The following is a 26,307-nucleotide window of genomic DNA, read 5'->3' as shown; positions in this document are numbered from 1 at the left end:
CACAGTCAAATGACTGAAACAAGTAGAAGAGTAAAGAGTAAGAGTACACAAAAAAATCATTGAGGTAAGATATAGATTATTACAAATGTTTCTTAGCTCTTACCAGTTTCAATGCCAGGAATTCTTGTTGTATTAAATTGTCTTTCATACTGAGATGAACAAAGAGGGATGATTTTATTCACAAAAATCTACAAAAGGAAAATATATAGTATGATCATAGGTCCATATATTTGACAACATTCACATAAAACAATTATCCTTTAAACGAAATATTCAAACTTTTGTTTGTGTATAACACTAAACTTCCATTTTAGACAAATTTTACTGTGCATCATATTTTATAGCTTTGTTAGAAACTATATTAATGAAGTAAGTAAATTTCCCAATTTAACCCTTTAGCATTCAGATATTTCAGTCAAATGTAATACTTATTCATTCAGATTGTTTTAAATTAATCAATGCATTATCTTGTAACTTTGAGATGTTGATGATGTGATTGTTTATTTTCAGAATGACATAGCAAGGTAAGTGTGAGAAGCCAGATCTAGCTGGCTTGAGCATAAAACAAGAAGAATATTTGGGCCGGATATGGCTGATTTAAATGCTAAAGGGTTAAACTTGTGAAATAAATGACTTGCAACAGAACTAATGATTTTGAACTTGGAACTTTTTAGAGTCATCATCAAGAAATCATATTTGACTTGAAGTTTTTTTTTAGAGTAAACATGACCTGCTTAGATTAACGCAAAACGTCTTACATAAAAATTTCTCATGTATGAAATTCTTACACATGGTGGTTAGTCAAAACAGGCGAAGGGAAGTGGTATTATTAGCACTGGCCAAAACATACCAGCAATGGTATATTAAGGTTGGGTTGTATTACGTAGGAAACACACATTATCTCCTTTCTTCCTCCAAGTAACTAAATATGGAATACTATTCAATTTAGCTTACCTATCACTTTCTCTTTCACTCACACACACACACACTAGAAATTTTGAAAAACACAAGTTTATATCATTTGTTCTCTATGGACAATTCATTGTTGTTGTTTGGAACTTCTGTATTGGAACATTCCAAGAACAATTGGAGGCTTGATCACATTCACTCTCTAAGTCATAACCAAAATTACTATTAAGTATAGGGGCAACCAAACCACTACTGTATGATGATAAGTTTCATGAAACTCTAAACTCAACAGTAGCAGTTGTACATCGAATTGTACATACACACACTCATAAATATGAGTGAATGGACAAATGAAAGAAAGTGGCACTCAACACATTTGGTAAGGGTTACATAATATCATTATGAATCAAACTATTACATAAAATATAAATATATATATATATATATATATATATATATATATATATAAGAGAGAGAGAGAGAGAGAGAGAGAGAGAGAGAGAGAGAAGAGAGAGAGAGAGAGAGAGAGAGAGAGAGAGAGAGAGAGAGAGAGAGAGAGAGAGAGAGAGAGAGAGAGCCTCATTCTTTCTTCACTTCTATTCTGTATTCTTTCATCAGTCTATGAAATATGGTCCCACTCTAATGAATATCACATTCTTTTTACATTAAGTTTTTAGCATTAATATACATTTTTAATAAAGATAGAGTTATTAATGCCCAGATATGAAATATTTCAAATACAAATCCATTATTTAGCATCTATAAAAACATCTATTTATCACAAGATCTAAACTGACAAATCAAAGGGCCAGCTTTGTCATATTTTGTATAATGCTCAAACTCCATGAGAACTATGTTAAGGATACACATGTTTGTGGAGCACTCAGCCATTTGCATGTTAATTTTATAAGCAGGTTGTTCCAGTGGTTGAATCAACTCATCATCATAACCGACAGAGTGCCAGGCCATTTCTCTGGAATTTAACGAGTACAAATAAGGTCAAGATAAAAAGCAAGAATATTTACAACAGGCGTATGGCATAGTGTTTAAGAGCACGGGCTACTAACCCCAAGATTCTGAGTTCAATTTCAGGCAGTGACCTGAATAATAATAATAATAACATTGAAAAATACCTTAGGAATGAGAGCCCAGGTTTGAAATTTCCCCAAAATACCTGATGAAGGCTGGAGGGTACATCAGCTGAAACATTGTATTAACAACAAATAAGATGAGGACAAATATCCATCAAATGTAAATAATGAACAACTTACTGGTTTTAACTCCTGCCTTTCCAATGTTCTACGATAAAGCAACATAGCATAGATGAGGTTAGCAGCACGAGCCACTTGAATAGGAGTGTGCTGTATTAAGACAGCATCCTACAATGTAAAAATTTCATTTGATTAACTTTAATATTAAAAGGTTGCAAAAATTACATCCAATAGCTAATAGTAAATTTTGTACCTGTTTTTTCTTTCTTTTTTATATTTATGCATTCATAAGGCAACAAGTCGGCAGAATCATTATTGCAATGAACAAAATGCTTAGCAGCATTTCTGAGTTCAAATTCCACTAAGGCTAACTTTGCCTTTTATCCTTTCAAGGGTTGATAAAATAAGTATGATTGATGTAACTGACTTGCCCCCTCTTCTCAAAACTGTTGGTTTTGTGCCAAAATAAGTTAGAATATTACATACTTCATAACCAATATCTTCATTAGATATATGAGCTCAATGAAGTGTCCAATGAGCCAATCAACAGTTTACTGCAAAAAATTTGTATTGAACTTGAAGTGTATTTTAACCACAATGCTCTATTTAACTGAGCCAATTGGTTTTTAAATGGTTTAGTTTGTTTACCAATAGAAGAAGTAACAAAAGGAGGATTTGCTTATTATTGTAACCTGTAGAACTGTGTCTTGTTAGGGTTGCAGGAATAATGCCAAACCTTTACTTAAAAATGACTGTGATACACTGGCATTCTTTGCTTAATGCTTTGAAAACTGGAATAAATTCCAGTATACCACACAATTTTATGATACAAAATGAAGGACAATTAAGCCAATGAGAGATGCCCTAAACAGAAACAACAGCTAAATCTCTCCCAAATTACATCCTACTATATTATAAGTAGAAAGGAGACATTGGGTAATGTAGTTGTTGATAAGATCAGAATAAACGGTGAGATGAATTCATAGAACATTAGTCATGATGCTGAATTCAACTTACATTGAAAGTCAACAAAGTTTGCTTTAGAAGCGTTGAGATGTATTGAAAGATACAGATAAGGAAATAATTGTATTCTCCTGCAAAATATGGATAGTTTATCCTGTTCATGCTATATTCTCTTTACTCTTTTTACTTGTTTCAGTCATTTGACTGCAGCCATGCTGGAGCACCACCTTTAGTTGAGCAAATCGACCCTAGGACTTATTCTTTGTAAGCCTAGTACTAATTCTATCGGTCTCTTTTGCCGAACTGCTAAGTTATGGGGACGTAAACACACCAGCATCGGTTGTCAAGCGATGTTGGGGGGACAAACACAGACACACAAACATATACACACACATACATATATATATATATATATATATATATATATATATATATACATATATATGATGGGCTTCTTTCAGTTTCCATCTACCAAATCCATTCACAAGGCTTTGGTCAGCCCAAGGCTATAGTAGAAGACACTTGCCCAAGGTGCCACGCAGTGGAACTGAACCCAGAACCATGTGGTTGGTAAGCAAGCTACTTACCACACAGCCACTCCTGTGCCTGGTTTAGTCTGTTATTAGCATTATCCTGTGTTTGAGAATACAATTATTTCATTAGACTTGATGTGTTATAGTAGTTTTGTTGTTCTAAGATCTGAATTCATTACCAGAGTCAACGTTGCCTTTTGTCTCATAGGGTAATTAAAAATAAGTTCCAATTGTTAATTAGCCCCAGTTTAGTTTTAATGAAGCAGGCCTATGATCAAAAGCACCAAACTCGAAGCAGCCATTTTTTTTCAGACTGCATTCAATACAGTATGATTCAATAAGCAAATTTTAAGGAAATTTGGTTGCAGTTTCTAGCATGTCAAGTGACCATATAGACACTCCTTCACTAGCTTGATGAGAAGAAATAATATACTGAGGAAGATTCAATTAGTTTAGTTTTACTTTACAAAATTGTCTGAGTGTTTATTTTAAATCTTTTAGTCAGAAGGAAGACATCCACAAATTAGTAACCTGTCCTGAATGCCTGCAACTGAGTGGACTCTGTTGAAAGCACCCAAGGTGTTTTAGCCTCCACTAGCACCAAAAAATAAAAATTTACTTACAACTCCATAGAAATTACTGTTGACCATAATTGGAGAACGTCCCCGAAGATAGACATATTCTTCCCACCAATCAGAAACCTGCAAGAAGAGAAGATTACATTTGAAAATCATTTACTTTTACATTTGCTTCATTTGGTTAAGCAAGACAACTGGCACAATTCACAATATTTTCTGTATAATTTGGCAGTGAAAAAAAAAAAAAAAAAAAGGAAAAGCTGTCACTTTTATTTCACTCAGAAGCCTAACTACAATTAAAGTAAGACCTGAAGTGGAAGTAATGAACATTACTGCTAGGATTGTGGCAAAAGAAATCCAAAGATAAGTCTTCAGTGATAAGTCAGAGCTAATAATTATATAATTTAAACAAAATTATATCCATCCAGCAGTTCTTGAGATATCTTGTCCATGGTCAAACAAACAAACAAACAAACAAACAAGCACAACTGAAAACAATACCTCTATTTTTGCTAAGGTGGAGGTAATAAAGATGAATTACTTGAGTATGATTTAAATCAAAGTACAAACTGAAGAGCAATAATTCAAAGTGGCCATTGGCATGTATTTGAACAACATAGACAAATACAGGTTTATTAAATACCATAAAATATAAATTCTTGATTTATTAAAATTACCTCTACCTCTGGAGGATGTGTCATCATTTCCAAATAGCAATTAAGATTAGATCCACACATTCCTTTGAATTATGGCTGCAACTTGCCAGATAGGTTTCAGATGGTTTCTGCCGATTCAGTTCCACTCACAAAGCCTTAGACAATACAAGCTTACGGTAGAATATATTTTCTGAGGTACCATGCAGTGGATCCGAACCTGGGATCTTACAATTGTGAAGCAGACATTTTGACCATTTGAAAAGGTGTGTGCTCTGTGCCAAAATATATACATACAAGCCAAACAGTGGCCTATTAAAATATTGTGTAAAACTGACCAAGATGTTTGTACAACAGAATAATACAAACAAGAGCACTCAGAGAGTGCAAACCTCCACCAAGGCAACATCAACATCCTCTCAACGATTAGCCAGAGATGATTTTTAAAATGAGAATATCTTAAATAAACTCAACTGCTCTCACAAACGAGAATACTAAAGATGAACCCGACCGCTCTCAAAAATTAAGTAAAAAAAGCGGAAAAATAATCCAGAATTCTTGTCTAGTACTGGATCAATCGCAAAATCTAATCAGTTTGTGCCAGTCACAAGACCAAACATCCCTGAAAGTTTCATCCGAATCCGTCCAGCAGTTCTTGAGATATCTTGTCCATGGTCAAACAAACAAACAAACAAACACAACTGAAAACAATATCTCTATCTTTGCTAAGGCAGAGGTAATAAAGATGAATTACTTGAGTATGATTTAAGTCAAAGTACAAACTGAATTTGAAATTGCTTTGTTTCAGTACTAGATTACAAGGGTGAGCTAAAAAGTTCATAGACTATGAAAGAGTGATGCTAGAGATCTGAAATCTTGCATGCAATAATCTCAATACATCAATAATTGCATTCTTTCTTTCCAGGTAAACTACCATCTCAATGTTAAAAATAAAACAGAATAAAACAAAATACATACATAATTTGAAGCCCACCAGGACTTGAGGATGAGGTAACGCTGTAATTTCTTTGCTACACCACTTTTGAAGTCAAGTGCCAGTTTTTCCATTCGGTCATAGTTCTCCTTGTCCAATAATGGTTTTACAGAACGAAGATACTGTCAAAGAATACCAACTTATTATTAGATTTATAGTATATTACAATACTGAAACTAACTTCTGTAACTTTTTCTAATTGTGGCACAAAGCCAACAATTTTGAAGGGAGTGGGGAAAGTTGATTATCAATCCCAGTGATCAACTGGTACTTATTTTATCAACCCTGAAAAGATGAAAGGCAAAGTTGATCTTGGCTGCATTTAAACTCAGAACACAAAGCTGGAAGAAATGCTACTATGCTGATGATTCTGCCAGCTTGCAGCCTAATAACTACAATAATGACAATGAAATCTTTTGACCAGTAACAGAGCTAACGTTTTTAGAGGATTAAGCCTATCATCCAAGAAATAGAAACTGTTCTTTTAAATGGGCTTCCACAAAGTTTTCATCCACCAAATTTCACTCACAAAGCTTTGACTGACTCAAATATATGGTAGAAGACCAAGGTTCCATGCAGTGAGATTGAACTTGAAAATATGCAGTTGCAAAATGAACCACACAATTATACCTAGGATAAATAGACATGAGTTGGGATAACTTTTAATTAGTACAAATAATAATAATTTCTTACATTGGCACATGTACATAAATTTATGAGTAAACACCATAGTTAAATGGAGCATTTTATTATTTTGTTGGATTAGTATGAGGGAAAAGGGCTGTGGTCATGTCCTTCACAGACCCACTGAGACCACTGAGACCAATGCAATTAATGTTCTTGAACAACTGCAAGCTGATCGTTGGTGCCATGGAAAGGAGAACTGTGGAGTGTTTAGTGCAGGAGCTGAAAACAATATGGATGATGAGGCAGATTTTCTATGGATGGATACCCTTCTTGTTTCCAAGCAACGTAATATTTCTCCTTGACTGGGTATACTTTCATAGAATACTGGAAACAATTAACACTACTTGCATGACAGTGACAAAATTATCACACAATGTCAAGACAAGGACACACAGACACATACACACACGACGTGACAGAATTTTCAGTTTCTGTCAACTAAACCTGCTTACAAGGCTTTGGTTGGCCAAGAGCTATAGTAGAAGACATTTGTCTAAAGTGACACACAGTAAGACTGAAACCAAAGGTTGATGACAAGAAGATCATCTGGCTGTAGAAAATCTGCTTCCACAAATTCCACCTGACCAATGCAAGCATGGAAAAGTGAACACCAAATTATGATGATGATGATGATGATGATGATGATGATGATGATTACTCCCTTAGTAGGTTATCACTGAAACAACAACAATAAAAAAAAGACTATTGACAGGGCAGTGTGATAAGTGTAGATGTATTACTTGGAAGATATACTTACACGTGTCATAGTGTCGTCAATAGATGGAATTGGTAATTTAGGCAAAGCACCTTGAAAACTTGTCAGTAAAGGCTCTTGACCTATAAACCTAAAAGCTTTCACAAACATCTGAAATAGAAAGTAAATAAAGACAAATCATAAAAGTTTCCTTTAAACAATATTTCATTAAAATAAAAATATCACTTGATCCAATATTATATAATAAGAACTACGTTGTGTCTTAGGATTCATAGGGCCAGTCACCTTGTTCCATGGTGTACAGGTGATTGAGATCACAACATTTCCTCTGAATAGGATGCCAGCTCATTGCAGTGTTACTCATTTACAGCCAAGTGGAGTGAAGCAACTTGAAATGAAGTGTTTTGCACAAGAACACAATGCACTACTTGGTTCAGGAATTGAAACCATGATTTTGCAATTGTGAGTGCAACACCCTAACAACTGGGCCATGTGCCTTCAACCCAATATTAACAGTATGAAAACAATCAGTATATAATTAGTATTAAAATATATTTTGCACCTTTCTAACTATTATAGTTTTCAACAATAAAATACCATACTTCAGAATTTATTTATATCACTGGCTATGGCACTGCTTCTGTTATACCAAACAACATACAGAAGAAATTATTTGATAATATAATTTAGGATACAGATATGAATGAATAGCTAAGAAGTTTGCTTTGCAATTACATGCTTTGATCATAATGGATGCCAACTTTGGCAGGTGTCTTATGCACATAACCTTAGATGGACCAATTTCTTGCAAGTACAATTTAGTATATGGAAAACCTGAAAGTTTTGCATGTGCAAGTGAGTGTTTCTATGCTTTTGTGTGTGCATACTGAGGTAAGTCAGTGTTAATTGCAAGTGGAATTTACAGTTCCTAAGGGATTGTAAAATGAGTACTAGATTAAGTTCTGTGTTGATGCAACCAACTGAAAACCTTCAATGGCAGTTCTCCAACATGGCCACAGTCTAAAAACTGAAACCAGCAAAAGAGTATAAGAAAGTGTGTAAAAGTATTTCTATTGCATTTATGTGTGTGTATGTAGGAGTTTGTGTGTGACTAATTTCATTTGACAAATAACATTTACTCAATACAGCTGCTCTGCGTTCTTAATATTGAAACAAGTAGGCCTACTGTAGAAAAAGTTTGATAAAGCAAAAGACAAAAACAACAATAACTTTTTCCTTTGTTTTGCTTAGTAATCAATGATAAAAAATATAAAAAAACTGAACATCTTAACTTTTAGTAGTTTGTAAGACAGGCATGGCTGTGAGGCTAAGAAGTTCACTTTGCAAGCACGTGGCTCCAGGTTTTATCTCATGGTGAGACATTCGAATGAGTGTCATCTGCTATGGTCTTAGGTTGATCAATATCTTGTGAGTAGAATATCGAAGATAGAAACTATGTGGAAGCCCATTATATGTGTGTGTGAGATTTTGTGCATCTTTCACTGATGTATTCTTGCTCAGCAAAAAAGCGAAAATGTTAAAAAGAAAACTGGTTCTTTTGATGAAATCACAGTCCACTCAGCTGGCAAATATGAGTTATACCTGTAATTCACACTGAGTCACACTGAATTTCCCTGAGAATTACATTAAGAGTACGCATGGCTGTGGAGTGATCAGCCACTTGCATGTTAATTTCACAAGCAGGCTGTTTAGTTGATCAAACCAGCTGGGACACTCAGCATAATAACTGATAGAGAACTAGGCCATCTTTAAGTAGGATTTAAAGATTGCCATTCGGTATTAATACAGCTTCTATTGCTAATATTTTTTTTTTTTTTTTTTCATATAAGAGGAGTACACAGAAGTAACTGGAAAAAAGCCTGCAGTAGTTGAGGCTTTTGCCGCTAGAAGCCACTTAATGTGACCCTCAGGCATCAGTCTGCCAGCTGGCAGCATTGAGTGAAATCATACTTCCACATAGTGTGCCTTTGTTTGACAGGGCTTCTCCTTTGTTTACTGATTTTTGCGATGCCCAAAAATGCCCTGAACTGTGGCAAAGTGGAGAGTGGTGGTTTCATCATGACAATGCACCTGCACACACCGCCTTGAGAGTGAGGCAGTCTTTGACCAAAAATGGCATGACAACCCCCCACTTACCCACCTTCTCTATTCACCCTATCTTGCTTCCTGCAATTCTTTTTGTTCCCCTGAATGAAAAAGTCCTTAAAGGAAAACATTTTGCAGATGTGGAAGAGGTGAAGAAAAATAAATGACGGAGGCATTAAAAAGCATCACTTTGCAAGAGTTCCAGGACTGCTTCAAATGCATCTGGACCAATGCATTGCAATGCATTCAAATGGAGAATACTTTGAAGGAGATAAACGCATAAACATGTAAAACTAAGTGAATAAAATAATATTGCAAAATTCTGGTTTCTTTTGGGTACCCATCGTATATATGAGATTTTAGAGACTTCATTAGTGGGTAGGTCAAATTTGAAAGTGGAGGAAATTTAACCTGCAGGTAATGGGTTTGACTACTCTTGTTCTACATGTTTACCTGGCCTGCTAAAATAAGTTAAATCTCCCTCAATTATACCTATTTTGAAAAGGAATACATTGGATAATTTCGTTCTAAATACACAATACCCAATGCATCACTACATTTCTAATGGTAACTGACAAAAGACTATCTGTAACTTGGTGTAGAATAAATTAAATACTGTACACAACTTAATTTGAAGATGATCACTTCTTCAGTTTACTAATCAATGTTGACAATGTTTACCAATTATACATTAGTGATTTACATGCACATATATGACATGCTTCCACACAGTTTCTGTCTACCAATTTCTTCTTGCAATGTATTGGTCAATCTGAGGCTATCATGGGAAACACTTCCTGAAGGTGCCACACATTGAGATTGAAACCGGAACCATGAAATTGCAATAAACACAGTCATGTTTGCAAATTTACCTTCCACTCTATGGTACCTAACAGAAATGGAAGATAGACAAATATATATGAAAATATATACTTACTAGCCAAATTTTGGTTCTTAAAGACACTGGACCTCTGACTTCATAAATCCACCTTTGATATGTGAACAAAACCCTCAGCATCATGCGGATGGCAAAAGTAAAAGCTCCACAGACAACAACACCATAAAAAACATTGCCAAATATATTAACTGTATTGTTGTATATGTCCACCCTAAAAATATAAAAAAAACATCAACACACCATTACAATATTAATAATTATAAAAATATTTGTGACAAAATATTTCCTAACTAGACACTAGAACAACCTCAGATGGACAGAAATATTGAACTCTAAATAGCAAGTGCCAGGTGAGTATTGAAACACCTTACCCACATGTTACACACCTACCATACATATGTATACATGCAGACTGTCACATCTCATTGATGTCTGCAAACACTAGATCCAAGAAGTCAAACTGATTACTTTGAAAAAAGAACTAGACATGATTATTTTTATTTTCTATTACTAATGCAACATCCCTCAACCAGTAGACTGTATACACCTCTACTCAAATACACCTAATGGAACTACTTCTCCATACATTACTCTTGCCTGGTCTCATTTTTCAAACTCTTTGCTAAACACTTTCCCCAAGCCTCCCAACATAGAACTACAACCCTTTGGAATTTTTTCCCTACCTCTATTTATTACATCAGCAGGTTATACCAAAAAGTTATGATTCCTACAAACTTCCTTCTGTATATCAATGGTTTGCTTCTTATGGTTATTGCAGACATTTTTCTATGCAGATGATGCCACCCTTCAATTCTTAACTTTCTGCCTACAAGCATTATCAACTAACAACCATGACACCTCAACCAGCCTTACACTACTTCCATGAACAAATACCTGAGAAATTTCCTCCAATCAGAGTGGTTGGCATTAGGAAGGGCATCCAGCTGTAGAAACCTTGCCAGATCAGAATGGAGCCTGGTGCAGCCTCCTGGTTTGCCAGTCCTCAGTCAAACTGTCCAACCTATGCCAGCATGGAAAGCAGACATCAAACAATGATGAGGATATAGTAACCAAGTATATGCTAGCAAGGAAAGCGGACGTTAAACGATGATAAACGAACTTCATCAATACAGACACTCAGTTACTGCACATGGGTATTTCATTCATTCTAGTCATGAACATCATCATCATCATTTAACGTCCGCCTTCCATGCTGGCATGGGTTGGACGGTTTGACTGAGGACTGGCAAGCCAGATGGCTGCACCAGGCTCCAATCTGATCTGGCAGAGTTTCTTCAGCTGGATGCCCTTCCTAATGCCAACCACTCCGAGAGTGTAGTCAATTAAAATGGCCAATTAAAAACATTAAAGTCATCAGAGATACCAAACTGTTGGACAAAGTTATGACAGTAGAGTAGAAACTGAAAGAGGCCCATCATGTGCGTGTCTCCTAATCTTGGCCATCATACAGCCAGTGTCATTCATTTCCATAAAAACATATTCAAACTAGAAAAATATTATTGTGCTTGGAAATAGGTGAGGGTTGGTGACAGCAAGAGCATCCAGATGTATAATCAAGACTGACTTGGGCCAGACAACAATAACACAAAATGACACACACCTATATATTTATGATGCATTCATAATTAACAAATCAGTAATTTAAGGAGTTCTCTCAGATGAACTTCAAGATTAATTTCAAAGACAACAAAGAGGAAAAGATAAAACAAAACTACTTACTTTGGGAGGGTGTCTGCTATATTATCTAAATATGTGATTCTTGGAGCAAAGTTCTTTGCTTTCATAGAAGCTATTAGTGTAACAATAAACCCAAGTCCCATAGGTGTGACAGGGTAGATACCTGTACGGAATGTATTCTGAAATGATAAAGTAAAGCATTATTATTTTCATATGTTACAAAGAGAAAACAGATGGAAGATTAATTATTATCAAAGAACCTCTAGAGTTTCAAGTTCAAATTCTGATTGTGTCCACTGTCATCATTTTCTATCATTGTTTTGATATCCATTTTTCCATGCTTGCATGGGTCAGACAAAATTCACTGGGACACATTTTCTGTGGCTGAAAGCCCTCCTTCTCACCAACCCTCAATTATTTCAAATAAGATAATATTTTCTAGACATGTTTCCATGAAATATTCAAAACAAACACATCACTTGTATGAAGGTGATGTTCATTTACAACTACCACATTTTCAATACAAAAGAGAGAGAGAGAGAGACAGACACACACACACACACACACACACACACACACACACACACAGAGCAAGCTTCTTTCGGCTTCCCTCCACCAAATCCACTCACAAAGCTTTGGTTGAACTGAGGCTGGGGCAGAAAACACTTGCCAAGGTGCCTTGCACAGAGACTGAATCTGAAACCACAGGGCTTGGAAAGAAACATCTTAACCACACAACGCACTTACAATGAGAAACTTTGATCATAATTATCAGTAGAATAAGATGATCTAGAAATTACAGAAAATAAAGGTCCATCCATGCATCTTCTGTGACCCCTATTCTTGGTGAAGTTGCGGTGGTAGAGCCTTCACAGACACCTCCTCCATAGTATCCTATTAGAAGCAACTGTCATTATACTTTCCAGCTGGATTCCCAAGCATAACCAGCTGCAACTATAGGTATTATCCAACAATTCCATTCATGATCGACCACTAAGTCTCCTGCCATTTGGCTTGTCATGAAGAATACATCTTGCAATTCTTTCCTGCAATATTCTGATCACATGTCCATGTATTAGAGCTGTGACCACTAAATGTGGAAAAGGTTGTTTAAATGTTGCAGTTCGATAAATTAGACACTGGAATAGTTATTATTGAAACTATCACAATCTTAGAAAAAGCAAACACTGCTCCACTATGATGTGCATTTGTGCCTTGTAAAAAAAAAAAAATAATAATAATGAGACTGTTGTAGAGTGTTCAAATGCACTATAACATAACTGCTCAGAACTGAATGAAGCATTTTCTGTCTATGAAGCCTATTCATTAAAATGAAGTTTGGGTTCTATTTTTGATATGGAACAAATGGAGACAACATAAGGTAGGTAGACTCTTTAGTCTTACTGAGGACAACTTCTCTAGTGCTGGTAGTACAATAAAATGTACTCAGTTCATGCAATAAAGTAGTTGAGTATAAGAAGGACATCTAGTCTGTGAAAACATGCTAAAATAATGACATATACAACAATTGAGTTGGTTAGTTTTTCTCTGTTGCTGTATGCCAGGTGATGAAAAACCATGACAGATTGTAAAACCATTTAACCTATGCCTGCATGAAAAATTAGGTATAAAATGCTGATGATTTATAGTTGTCAGGACAAACTGATGAAGATAATACACATTATCAACATCTGTAGGAGAATATCTACAGGAAAAAAAATATGGGTGAAGAGGGAACCAGAGTCCAAGTTTGAATACTTATAACAGAGAGAACTCAAGGACCAGGTGGTGGTGATGATAGTGGTTGATATTTAACCAGGTGGAGTGTTAGACCTACAAACCCAATTAGATTGAGCAGTGTTAGACCTTCCACTTTTTTTAAAGAATGAAACGAGAGAGAGAGAGAGAGACAGGCAGACAGATAGAGACAGAAACAGAGGAGGAGAAAGAGAGAGAGACAAACAGATAGAGACAGAAACAGAGGAGGAGAAAGAGAGAAAGAGAGATGAGCTAATAAGAAGAGATAAAAGACAATGTCAACCCAAAAGAATTTGAATACAGATTTTGAAGCAACCTAAATATCACAAGAGTTCCACTATTCCTGTCATTCTACTGTTCTGAATTACACCATAGTAATGATAATAATGTGGGGCAGGAGTCAAAGAAGAAGTCTTTAGATTGAACCCAGTACATTTTTGTTTGAAAACATCAAACAACAAAGGTTGTTTGTGGCTGAGATGTAGAAACTTGAGAGTTTAAAGAGCTGAAAAAATATTGGAAAACAGTGAAGCTCATACTTCACCTCAGAGTATTACAAATGTTAATGAAAGAATGCGGTTCAAACAAGAGTCGACTTTGTTGACCACAAACTTACCCCTACAATATCTATCACAAACAACAACATTGATAATAAACATTTTTATCTTAATACTTGACCTATTTTTGTAAAGGGATAGGATGTATTTATGTAGACTTTATGATTAAAAGATTACTTACATAATAGAAATTTGGCAAACAATAGAAACCAAGTAATTTACCAATTAAGTCAGACAAATATCATCATATTTTTATTGATATTCATTGCAACTAGAGAAAAATAATTACTGAAATTGAACAGCAAGAATCCACAAATTCCTAAATATATACATACCTTTCATAGAAATATTTCTTATAAAATACATGGCCTAAGTGTGACAATTAATATTGAAAATAAACAAGAATTTGGAAAGGTTTACTGAAATGAATTTTTCATTACTAAGCTGGTGTTATGAACTTAACAAAAAGGGTTTTACATAAGATGACAAAGTGTTTAAAATAAGAGAGTTTTATATCAGAACCAGAGCAGTCCCCATATAGGTTGATATTGAAAGAGCTAATAAACACATCTCACAAATTAGAAGAATTTATAGGACCAGCACTTAACTTTTGATTTCTGTAGCATTAATCCTGAGACCACCACTAATCCTATTTCAAAATAAACTGGAGACCACCCTTAAAGCCATGTTACCAACCTACCTGAGATGTTACCCATTTATCTGAACCTACCCCTTGTTTTATTTTATCAAGCCACTTAAGACAACTCCTAGCCCTAAGTAAACCAACTCACTTTGGACAATCCCTAAACCCCTAATTACATGTCACCAACTCATTTGAAATCAGTTATATTAACATATTCATATTCAAACTGGATCTTCAATTACAATCTCATTAAACAAATGGTGTGAGATATCAGCAAGCAACTATTTATCAACAAATTGAAATGCCTTCTGAAAAACAAATTTATCCAACAAATAAAAACATCACAGTTAATTTACCAAACCTTTCTGAATTCTTGATTATTTTGAAAAAGTATTTGAAACTTAATTGGAAATATGGTTATGAAATGATTAAGTGAATAAGATTTTAAAAAGTCTGGGTAGGAGACTAACTTACTACAGATAAATTGTCCAGAAAATGCCTGGTAGCTATTACTCAAAGCTAGATTAAATGTTAAGTGTTAAGTTAGATGAGTAGTTCAAACACACTTGATAGCTAATAAGTTAAAACAGCTATTAAGGGTATGAAGGCAAGGGAAGAAGCCAGATCATCAGTGATAGATCATTCACAATGTCAATCAGGTATTACTAGGAGTCAATCCCAATAACTGGCATAATAGTGTCACCGTTAACTGCTATAAAAGCAAAAGAGACGCTCCAGAAAGAAACTATAGAGGCACCAAACTAAATGGACCAAGTCATGAAAGTAATGGAAAGACATAGTGCAGAACTAATTAGGAAGAAAATTAGCCTTGATGAGATGCAATTCAGGTTTGTGCCAAGAAAGAGTAGTACACATATCTTCCAAGACAGACAACTATAAGAAAAGTTCTTAGCAAACAATAAGCCGCAATAACTAGCATGCATTGAGAAGAGATGGCAGGCTGGAGAAGACATGTCCAACCAATGCAAGCATGGAAAACAGGTATAAAATGATGATGAATTTAATCACCATCTTTTATTATGCAAATGTAAAAATATGAAGTGACAGATTTTACAGAATATACTATATAATTGTGCACACACACACACACACACACACACACACAAGACCATTGGGTAGGTAATTGATTGATTGCCAAGCAAACAATAAGTAAATAGTAATGAAAGGAACCTCTTTGTAATTGTGCAATCTATTAGAAATCTCCCTCAAATGTCACTTTATTAACAGTCACAAATGGATAATGTAGTCTTACATACATTATCTCTGAGTAAAAGACAAGATAGTTAACATCTAGAACTCTTTTGACTATAGGTCTGCAGAATTAAAGACATCTTTGGACAAAACAATAACAACTTTATCACCTAAATGGAATATTTATTCTTTAGGCAGCAGGAACATTTTAGCAATAGAGGGATATCTTATAGAAGCCAGAGAACACAGGAAAGACTTGAATTCAGAATGTAAAGAGATAAGAGAGGGTGGGAGAAAGCAAGTAGGTGAAATAGACAGACAGACACACATATATTAACAGAAGAAACAACTAAAATAGTTTAGCTAAAGCAATATCTTACTTTGAATCTTCCTAAACGTTTTTTCCATGATGTGACACCACTCTTGAAAATAAGGCCCAGTACCTCTCGGTTGACATTAACATCGAGACCTTCAGAAGTCACACTGAAGGAGAATGCAACTGCTGAGTGTGCTTCAGCCATCACAACAGTTTATGAAATGAGCAAACCTGAAAAGAAATACATAAATATAATGATAGAATAATGAAAACAAAACAAATATTACAAATATCAACGGTTTCATAAATACACCATACATACATGGCTATGTAAGAAAACTTCAGTAACATATATAATCAGAGTAGTCTTTCTTGGACTAACAGCTCCCACTTTCAACAGTTATACTTTTGCAGTTCAGGAACAGGAAATATCAACAAAATACCTGATGCACAAAAAGGGATAGTGGTGAAAGTAAAACACCAAGATGTGAGATCTTATGCAACTATTTGAATATGCCAACATAACACTATCTACTTATGAGGCATGACATAGTGGTCAAAATACCAGGCAAGTATAGTCCTAAAGATATAAATATATATCACAGTGATGTGTGTGTATAGGTGGGGGTGGGGGTATTCATAAAATGAAAGAATACAGTTGGAATGTTCCTGCCAAAATTTCTGTAAAACATAAGCATAACAAACTATATATAAGCTGGGACAAACAAAAAAAAATATATAAGAACAGTAGAAGCCAGTTGTCCAGCAGCTGTTAACTTAAGGAATAGAAAACATTTATACTGAACTAATACAAAAATTGCAGACACTATATCCTGACTATCATCATCACATTCAATGTGCACTTTTCCATGCTGGCATGTATCAGAATTTGTTGAGGTAGATTTTCTATAGCTGGATGTCCTTCTTGCTGCCAAGAAGATAATTTACCAATGCCCAAACATATTTTTCATGGAAGACTGGAAATGTACAGCATTGCATGTATGATAGATCAAGACAAGAGTACATACAAACATTCTCTCTGTCGCTCACACACACACACACACACACATACTTCTTTCAATTTTCATTTACCAAATCCATTCACAAGACTTGGGTCAGCCCTGGACTATAGAAGACACTTGCTAATGAGCTACAGCTAGATGCCCTTCCTCTCACCAACTACTTTATATAGTGTACTGGGTGCATCTTATTGTGGACCAGGACTCAAGAGGTTGTCATGTCCTTGACAAGATTAAGAGTTCTCTTGATATCACTTGTTTCATTGTTCATTCACAACTGAGTACATTTTATCATGGCACCAACATTGGTAGGGCTGCCTTGTACTCCATAAGATTAAAGTCCTCACCCTCAATGATGAGTTTATTTGCTCATGGCCATGTGGCTGAAAAGGTAAAATGTAGAGAGCATTAACAAAAGAATCAGGATGTACAGGTGAAGGGAGTGAGAGGGTGGTAGAGGGGGTGAGAGAAGGATGGATAGTAATAGAGATGGATAAATGGTAAGGGTGACTGGTACATGTCAATAACAAGTGGCTTGGTGAGGTGGAATCTTTGGTAGAACTTCTCCCAGTTTGATTATGGTAGATTCTTGCTAGCTGGAAATCAGTGTACAGACTTTCAAAAACACCTAATGAAACCTCTCACCTTCTCCATTCCCGCCAGGCCAATGGGAGGTGGTTTTAGTCTCTTGCAATTTTATGTTGAGTGAGAAAAGTAGCTAATTTATGGCTCATAAATTAAGCCCCTTGTTCAAAGTGAATTAAAGCTAAAGAAGCCAAAGCTGTCCATTATGGTATATGCAAATATGTATCACTGATGATTGCCAATAAATCTATAAGTAGATGAATGTTTTGGACTGATAAAGCCCAAACTCAGTTGTTTGAATAGCTGTGTAGCCTTGATCAAATTTTCCAAACATAAAATTGCAGATTTGGTTGAGATTGTCAATAAAAAGGAAAGAGTATTTGTTTTGATAGAATACATGTTGTTCCCCAGAGTAACAAAGTGTGAATATATCAGGAAGTAATCTACAGCACTGGATCTCTGTGAGAGAATCTGCAGAGATATTATCTCTTCCAGGACAAGATTGATTAACATTGTAAAACAATATAGTCTTGCTCATTGTGGGCAGTCATATCATTCTTTATCGTGGATTTAGTTGAAGGCAGAAACATAAATGATATTGATTGGTGAGTAGTCAGTAGGATAAATTGTTTCCATAAATATAGACTTTTGATAATAACTGCTACTTCTTTTTCAATAACAGGACATTGTCTTCCATTTATGTTATGTTAATGTGAAAAGAGAGCTAAGGCTGACCCTGGGAAGGAGTAACCACCAAAGCCATATTAAATGTATTTGCCTCAACTGATAATGTACAGCTAAGATTGTGGATTTGAAATTTCTGGTACCTTGTTGATCATGAAAAATGTAAATGTGTGAAGCAGTTGTCCATGTTGTAAATGTGTGAAGCAGTTGTCCATGTTGTAAATGTGTGAAGCAGTTGTCCATGTTGTAAATGTGTGAAGCAGTTGTCCATGTTGTAAATGTGTGAAGCAGTTGTCCATGTTGTAAATGTGTGAAGCAGTTGTCCATGTTGTAAATGTGTGAAGCAGTTGTCAATGTTGTAAGTGTGTGAAGCAGTTGTCAATGTTGTAAGTGTGTGAAGCAGTTGTCAATGTTGTAAGTGTGTGAAGCAGTTGTCAATGTTGTAAGTGTGTGAAGCAGTTGTCAATGTTGTAAGTGTGTGAAGCAGTTGTCAATGCTGTAAGTGTGTGAAGCAGTTGTCAATGTTGTAAATGTGTGAAGCAGTTGTCAAAGCTTGCTCAACGTCAAAGTTCGGAGGGTTGAAGAAATCTGTCCATTTTGAACTGAATTAACAATAATAACTTAGCTCAGTTGTTTTACAGAAAACAGAAAGAGCAAGTCTCACATATACATGGTCATACACATACAATCATGAGGAGAAGAGTATTCTAACAGCTTGAACAAGACCCTTTGTTGGAGAAAGGTATTTGAGGGTAACATAGTTGAAAGTATATATATATATGGACACATCTACTGCACAATTATACCACTGGGGCTTATTTTGGGGCGGGGGGATGTCTTATATTTTTGCAGAAAAAAATCCAAGAAAAACAAAAAAGTCTCATGTCCTCGTATAAAAGGAAAAAATTGTAAAAAGGAAACTCATGTTTTTAGTTATCAAAAGTTTGTTTATTTGCTTATTGTTTTTAGTCAAGTACAAACATTTCGTCCTCTTCTGGAACATCGTTATAAATCATTAAACCCCAAACTTCAGACTGGATTTCTTGCAATTCCATTTCCTGTAGAATCATGGACCCCAATCTCTCATGTTTGGCAATATAACTTTCCTTAAATGAACACTTTTTTGTCCAAGTACCCTGCTCATAGTGCATAGGCAACACAACTGTCAGTAATTTTATTCTATGAATTCTTCACCCAATTCACTTCTTCTTGGAGGTTGGGTTTGACAAAGTTTCCACACTGATTTCTCTCCATTCTATGTTTGATATATTCATTCACTTCCATCTGCAAATAATCCTTGAAGGGCTTGTTTATTACAAGATCTAATGTTTGTAGATATGAAGTCATTCCTGAGGGAATCATTAAGTGGTCAATTCTTCTTCCAGAAAGAAAGGTTTTCATATCTTTTACACGATGAGTACTGGCCGAATCCCAGGCTAAAAGACCTCTTTGAGAACCATGTAAAACAAGTGGCATAGTTAAATCAACCCATATTGATGAGGCACTTGTCTGTTCAATTGTTGTTTTAGATCCTTGGCCCATAAATACTGCAGTCTCATCTGTAGCAATTATATTGGAGAGATTGTATTTAGAAAAATGAATTGATAGTAGAGGATCACCTCTGGCAAATATAGGCCAAGGAGGACTTTGAGAAGTGGTTACATCTGATAATGCCTTAAATGATAACACAAGATGGAGATTCTTGGAAAGCTAGAGTATAATATACCAGTCCAATCTATACCAGCCTAGAAAAAGAACAAATATTAAAATGTAGATGATGTGAGAAAGATCAAATAAAAGAAAAAAATGTTTACACTTCATCAAGGACACTGTTAGAGATAAAGATAGGCTTAAAAGCAGGATATAGTACAATTCTACGCAGAAGGATAGTGATTCAGTGAAAAAGTGCATCACTTGATATTAACTGGGGCAAACAGCAAAATCTCCTGCTAGCAACACACAACATATTAACCTACACTGTACTTATTTCTATAAATTTGTAATACATCATGTAGGAACCAAGATTTTATTGAGAATGTTACGTGTATGTACTTGCAACAACACATTCACACCCATTTTAAAGGAAAATCTTTCAGATATGTAAGAAAAAAAAAAAAACATACATGCATGCATGTACGTATGTACACATAATTTATTGATAGTATGTTTAAAAGGAAATAAAAGCAAAAAATGACAGCAGGAAAGAAGAGAAAAGTATTAAAAGAAAAGGACGCGCAAGAGAGAGAGAGAGTGAGAAGAGGGAGAGGAAAAGAGAAAGAGGAAACGAAAAGGGGGAAAAGAGAGGATAAGAGTAAACGAGAACGGGGAAAAGAGAAAAGGAAAGAGAGAGAGAAAGAGGCGGGGGTGAGAAGAAGAGAGAAATTTCAAACAAGATTTTGCATTTTGTTGGTCCAGTGAGTGAGAACCAATACTTTAGTGGTAAATTTGTGTTCAAATTTCACCGAGGTCGACTTTGCCTTTCATCCTTTCGGGGTCGATAAAATAAGTACCAGTGAAATACTGGAGTAGATGAAATCGACTTTTTCCCTTCCCCAAAACTGCTGGCCTTGTGCCAAAATCTGAAATCAATATTAGACAAAGTATCAAGGTGGAAAGCTGGCACTCAGGACAAAATGCTAAGCGATACCATTCTGAGTCAAAATTCCGCCAATGTTGACTTCGCTTTTCATCCTTTCGGAGTCGACAAAATAAGTACCAGTTGAACATTGGGTCAATGTAATCAACTTACTCCCTCTCCCAACGGAATTGCTGGTCTTGTGCCAAAATTTGAAATCAATATTGGATAAAGTAGGTGATCTTTAAATATTAATATCTTGTTGATCACTTACTCTAGAACACAGTACAAGGGTGAAAAAACTGTCAAATTATATTAGGCCACTGGGCTATTACCTGACAACACGTCTTGACAGACGCAATGTGTGTTGTGCGTCTAACATCATATTAGATGATCAATGTTCTCATGTTTAGTTGTACTTGGGGATGGTCATATTGCCAGTTTAGTCAATAAAAACACACGCACTGTATATTTGGTGTTAATTTGCTTCAGCTTTATATTACATTAATCTTAATCTTATTTCGGCCAGAGTTCTTTCGTCACACTTCTGTGACCTCATCAGTGGTCCTTTGTTTCCTTCTTTCTTATGTGTGTCTCACCTTGCTAACTATCAGCCATATATATATATATATATATATACATGGCAAAAGTAAAGAATACGCACACCTGGTGTTTAGGGTCAAAGTTAGGATTTAGGGTAGGGTTTTTGTTACGCCGAAAACGGGTAGTGTGCGTATTCTTTACCTCTGCCTATGTTTTATGTGCTACTATTAGTATCATACGATGAAAAGCATACCGGACAATATTTTTTAAAACGTCTGGTGTCTCAGAGCAAACTTCAAATATTAACAGCTTTGAGTTAAGGAGGGAAATTGTGTGGTCGCTCAACCTGCTAGAAGTAATAGCCAAATCACGCTCAAAACAAAAGAAAAATGTCTTAAAAATTGTACATCGTATAATGTCCTACGAATCTATAATAATAATAATAATAATGTTATGTGCGTGTAAACAATTGACCTGAAACTAGTTGGAAGTCAGGTACGCCCAGATATTTAACGTTCACCTATTAAGAAACGGCAAAACAAAACAAACAAACCCATTAAACTAGCTATTATACATAAAGCCGGTAACGACCAGCAGTCATAGCAATAATTAAGGACGTGTGAAATAACAAGAGTGGACAAAGTTTCATCATGTTTTAAGGGTGGAAACATTTTGTATGTTGATAATATAATAGCTACTATATCACCCGGGAACGACCGCAGTGAGTACCAGGAGAAAATAAGAGGAAACTGTTCTAGTGCATAGTACAATCCTAATTTCCAGAGAAAGACGAAGGACATTGCGGTAATTGTTTGACCAGTTAAAGATAACCATAGCTTCAAATCGAGGAGTACCGATATATACATATATGTGTGTTTGTGTGTGCTTCTTTAATGTGATTTTGAGAAATGTAACGAGGGTAAATATAACCAGAAAAATAGATTTGCTACGATATATTTCAAGAGCAAAGGGAAGAAAAACGTTGTATACAATGGTAAATACATTATATATATATATATATATATATATATATATATACACACACACACATACAAATACACATCGGACAAAAAGAAAAATGCGCGGTCGCTCGACCTGTTAGAAATAGCAGACAAATTTTCATATACACGCAATCGTTTTTTAAAAAGAGAAGGACACGGCATATAATGTCCTGTAGATATTATATGAATTGAAAACAAAAACAAAAAAATGCAATGGCTAAGTTTGGAATATCTTTGATCATAAAGTCTACTGGATCAAATAGCCCTGTAAGGAACGACCGTGCGAACTCAAAAAGGAGAGATGGTGACGAATGGAAAAACAGGACTCCTTTTATTTAAACGTGTCACACGGACGAACACAAAATAATATATCGAAGATGATATACATGATATGTTATGCGACGATAACATAGATGACCAGTAATGAAAGACCACAACCGTATTAGATGAATAACAGAGATATTTATTGTAGCGTTAAAGATGTATGTCTGTGTGTGAGTGTGTATGCGACATATAAGAACATAATCAAAGAAAAGTATGTATGTGAGTGATACATGTATGTGTATGTGAAATATTACAGCAGAGAAAGAGTCAGTAACACGGGAGCATTTTATACCAGTTCTTGTGTACCCAATAGTATGAGTCTGTATATGAAGTGAGGGGCTGTGTGTGGCAGGGCTGATCACTAGTTGTGATGTCGTGGCATCGATGCCGGGCCGTGATTCTTGTTATACAGATGTTCGTCGTTTGGCAGAGCTTATCACCAGTTGTGTTTTGGCTTCGATGCCAGGGCCTTGAGGACAGACGTTTATCGCAGGCTGAAATCTCTTGTCTGTTTATTATCGTGGTGAAGCTAAGTCACCTAACAGAATCGAAGAGAGAGATGTGTGCCGTGGTGGTTTAGTTCGGTGTACATATTAAGTCGTGTTGACGCTGGTGGAGATTGATGCTTGGTAGTAATCGTGTTGGTCATGACGATGTTGCTGGTTAGTAGTCGTAGACTCGTATTGCTGATGTGGCGACGGCGGTGGTCATCGTTGGCTGGACGAAGCTGTTGAAGTGGTCGCTGGCTAATTGTTGCTGCTGCTGTCGTGTGGTACACGGAACAGATCTCAAAGAGAAACTGGACCGAGACAAATTTGTTGGGTATGAGTTGCTCTATTTAAAGCGTTAAGAGGGCTCCAAGACGGTAGTAGGAAAACACTATCACGTGACCTTATTAAGGGCTGTGATTGGTCAGTTTGCGTTCTGGCGGGAAAGGTTCGAAGAATATGCCGCTTCAAATAATAATCAGTCACGTGATGACAAGGCTGGTGTTTTCCACTACGCTCGCTTGTTTATATTCAAATGAGAAGATTGTATGTAATGGCGATAGCAGTTTTGTATCTAATGGCGATAGGTAGTTTTGTATGTAATGGCGATCGAGGTGTTAGAGACGATAGGTAGTTTCACTACAGCCCATTAACCAAAACAACGGCAAGCCCTTAACTGAGTAAGGACCCAACCTCACAAAGATCGGACAATTTGGAAGCCAAACTGGTCTGTTTAAAGTTGACCAGCCCAGTAAAGTAATTTGGAGTAGTTTGTTATTAATTACGTAAGAGAAACAGTATAACTTGCAGCTGTCGAAGACAAAACACAAACAAACATTTACATTGTTATCAAGGCGCAGAAGTGGTTGTGTGGTAAGTAGCTTGCTTACCAACCACATGGTTCTGGGTTCAGTCCCACTGCGTGGCAACTTGGGCAAGTGTCTTCTACTATAGCCTCGGACTGACCAAAGCCTTGTGAGTTTGGTAGACGGAAACTGAAAGAAGCCCGTCGTATATATATGTATATATATGTGTATATGTTTGTGTGTCTGTGTTTGTCTCCCAACATCGCTTAACAACCGATGCTGGTGTGTTTACGTCCGCCTAAACTTAGCGGTTCGGCAAAAGAGACCAATAGAATAAGTACTAGACTTACAAAGAATAAGTCCTGGGGTCGATTTGCTCGACTAAAGGCGGTGCTCCAGCATAAATCTATTTTTCTATCTGTTTACATTCATTACCTTGGGTAATTACAAACTCCCGAGGAAATCAATGCACTGGATTCTTATAGTATTTATTTACTGACAGTAAGTCACAGCATATATAGTCAGAACTGGGTCTATTGAGGTGTGAAGCCCCCAGCAACTGCGCCTTAAGACGGTACTGCTCACACCCACACAACATATTCGTATATTTTCGCACGTTTCGCGATATCGTTGTCTTTAGAAAGAGCTGTCAGCGTGTGGTAAACACACCATACTTCTTGAGAGTATTATGTGTGTCTTGCATAAGAAATTTTTAGGAGCAAAAATCAATGACACCAATATAATAAAAGAAAGTTAAAATGGATTAAGATAACTAAAATATGCTTAACTAGAAGAGAAGCATTACAAGGTTTTAAGTTGACAAAATAGTCGTAGAAGTTTTATACAGCTGAATGAGAGAAAATAGAGGTAGAGGCGAAGATAAATATATAATGGTGGTGGAGAGGGCGCTAAGAAATGGGAGAGAAAATAAAGTGCATTTTTATTGTACTAGCTTTTCCTTACACACACGTGTATGTGTTCCTGCTTGCATCGAGCGATAGTACGAGAAAAACAAAAATAGAACGAATGTAAGAGAGAGAGAAAGAGGGAAGTTAGCTTATAATCTTCATACAAGACCAAAAGTCACGTGTGCAAAGCTTTCAGTTGTTGAGGAGAAAACCGCTGGGATAGAACAGCTTCGTCCCACATTTTGACCTTTGTACTCAACCTACTAAAAAATATGCTGTAATGCAACAAAACAACTCAAGGTTGGGACGAATTCCTACACTTCAATAACGTAACAGACAGACGGGCAGGGAGTAAGATTTCACAACTCACCTTTTTGTTCTTTTATTTCATTTCTAGTTGCGCTCTCTCTCCTCTTTCACAACCATACATATACAATTTAGTGCGGTAAAGAATTAGATTCGCAACAATGTGGTTTTGGGTTCAGACCCACTGCGTGGTACCTTGAATGAGTGTTTATAGACCAGAACGGACCAAAGCTTTGTGAGTGGATTTCCTAGGTAGAGAGAAAGCGAAATGTCTGTCGCGCGTGCGCGGGTATACACGCGTGCTTGTATAAATCGTTTTTCAACCATTGGACTGCGGTCACACTGGGGCACCGCCTTGAAGGGTTTTAGTCAAACAGACGGACCCCACAACTTATTTGGTCTGGTAGCTATTCTATCGTTCTTTTGTCGAACCACTAAGTTACAGAGATGTAAACAAACCAGCACCGGTTGTCAAGCGGTGGTGGGGACAAACATAAAGACACATAAATGTAAGTGCGCGTTTGTTTCACTTTCCGCTTGACAACCGACGTTGCTTTGTTTGCGAGCTTAGTGGCTTGGCAAAAAAGGGAACAGAAATACTCGGGTTCATTAAAATGTTCCACAACCTTCTTTTGCC

The 26,307-nt window shown here is 36.0% G+C and overlaps 1 protein-coding gene across 7 annotated transcripts in view; it reads right to left on the bottom strand.

Annotated features, from left to right (window-relative positions):
- Positions 1-26,307, bottom strand: part of LOC106870396 (carnitine O-palmitoyltransferase 1, liver isoform) — a 116,916-nt gene that overhangs the window by 30,504 nt on the left and 60,105 nt on the right. For 6 of the 7 annotated variants that reach the window (XM_052977872.2, XM_052977849.2, XM_089346764.1 and 3 more), the window contains exons 2-9: positions 16,496-16,662; positions 11,988-12,124; positions 10,287-10,458; positions 7,286-7,393; positions 5,826-5,963; positions 4,240-4,317; positions 2,181-2,288; positions 104-188 (exon numbers count right to left, since the gene is read on the bottom strand). In XM_052977872.2, the coding sequence (XP_052833832.1) occupies positions 104-188; positions 2,181-2,288; positions 4,240-4,317; positions 5,826-5,963; positions 7,286-7,393; positions 10,287-10,458; positions 11,988-12,124; positions 16,496-16,636 (967 nt within the window). In that variant the 5' untranslated portion in view covers positions 16,637-16,662. Of the gene's footprint in view, positions 1-103; positions 189-2,180; positions 2,289-4,239; positions 4,318-5,825; positions 5,964-7,285; positions 7,394-10,286; positions 10,459-11,987; positions 12,125-16,495; positions 16,663-25,734; positions 25,829-26,307 lie in introns of those variants that run through there. The other variant, XM_089346763.1, reaches the window with a different exon arrangement.

This window comes from Octopus bimaculoides, chromosome 2 (genome assembly GCF_046866305.1).
Source record: "Octopus bimaculoides isolate indiv1 chromosome 2, ASM4686630v1, whole genome shotgun sequence".
Taxonomy (NCBI): Eukaryota; Metazoa; Mollusca; class Cephalopoda; order Octopoda; family Octopodidae; genus Octopus; species Octopus bimaculoides.
This window is presented reverse-complemented; position numbering and strand designations above follow the sequence as displayed.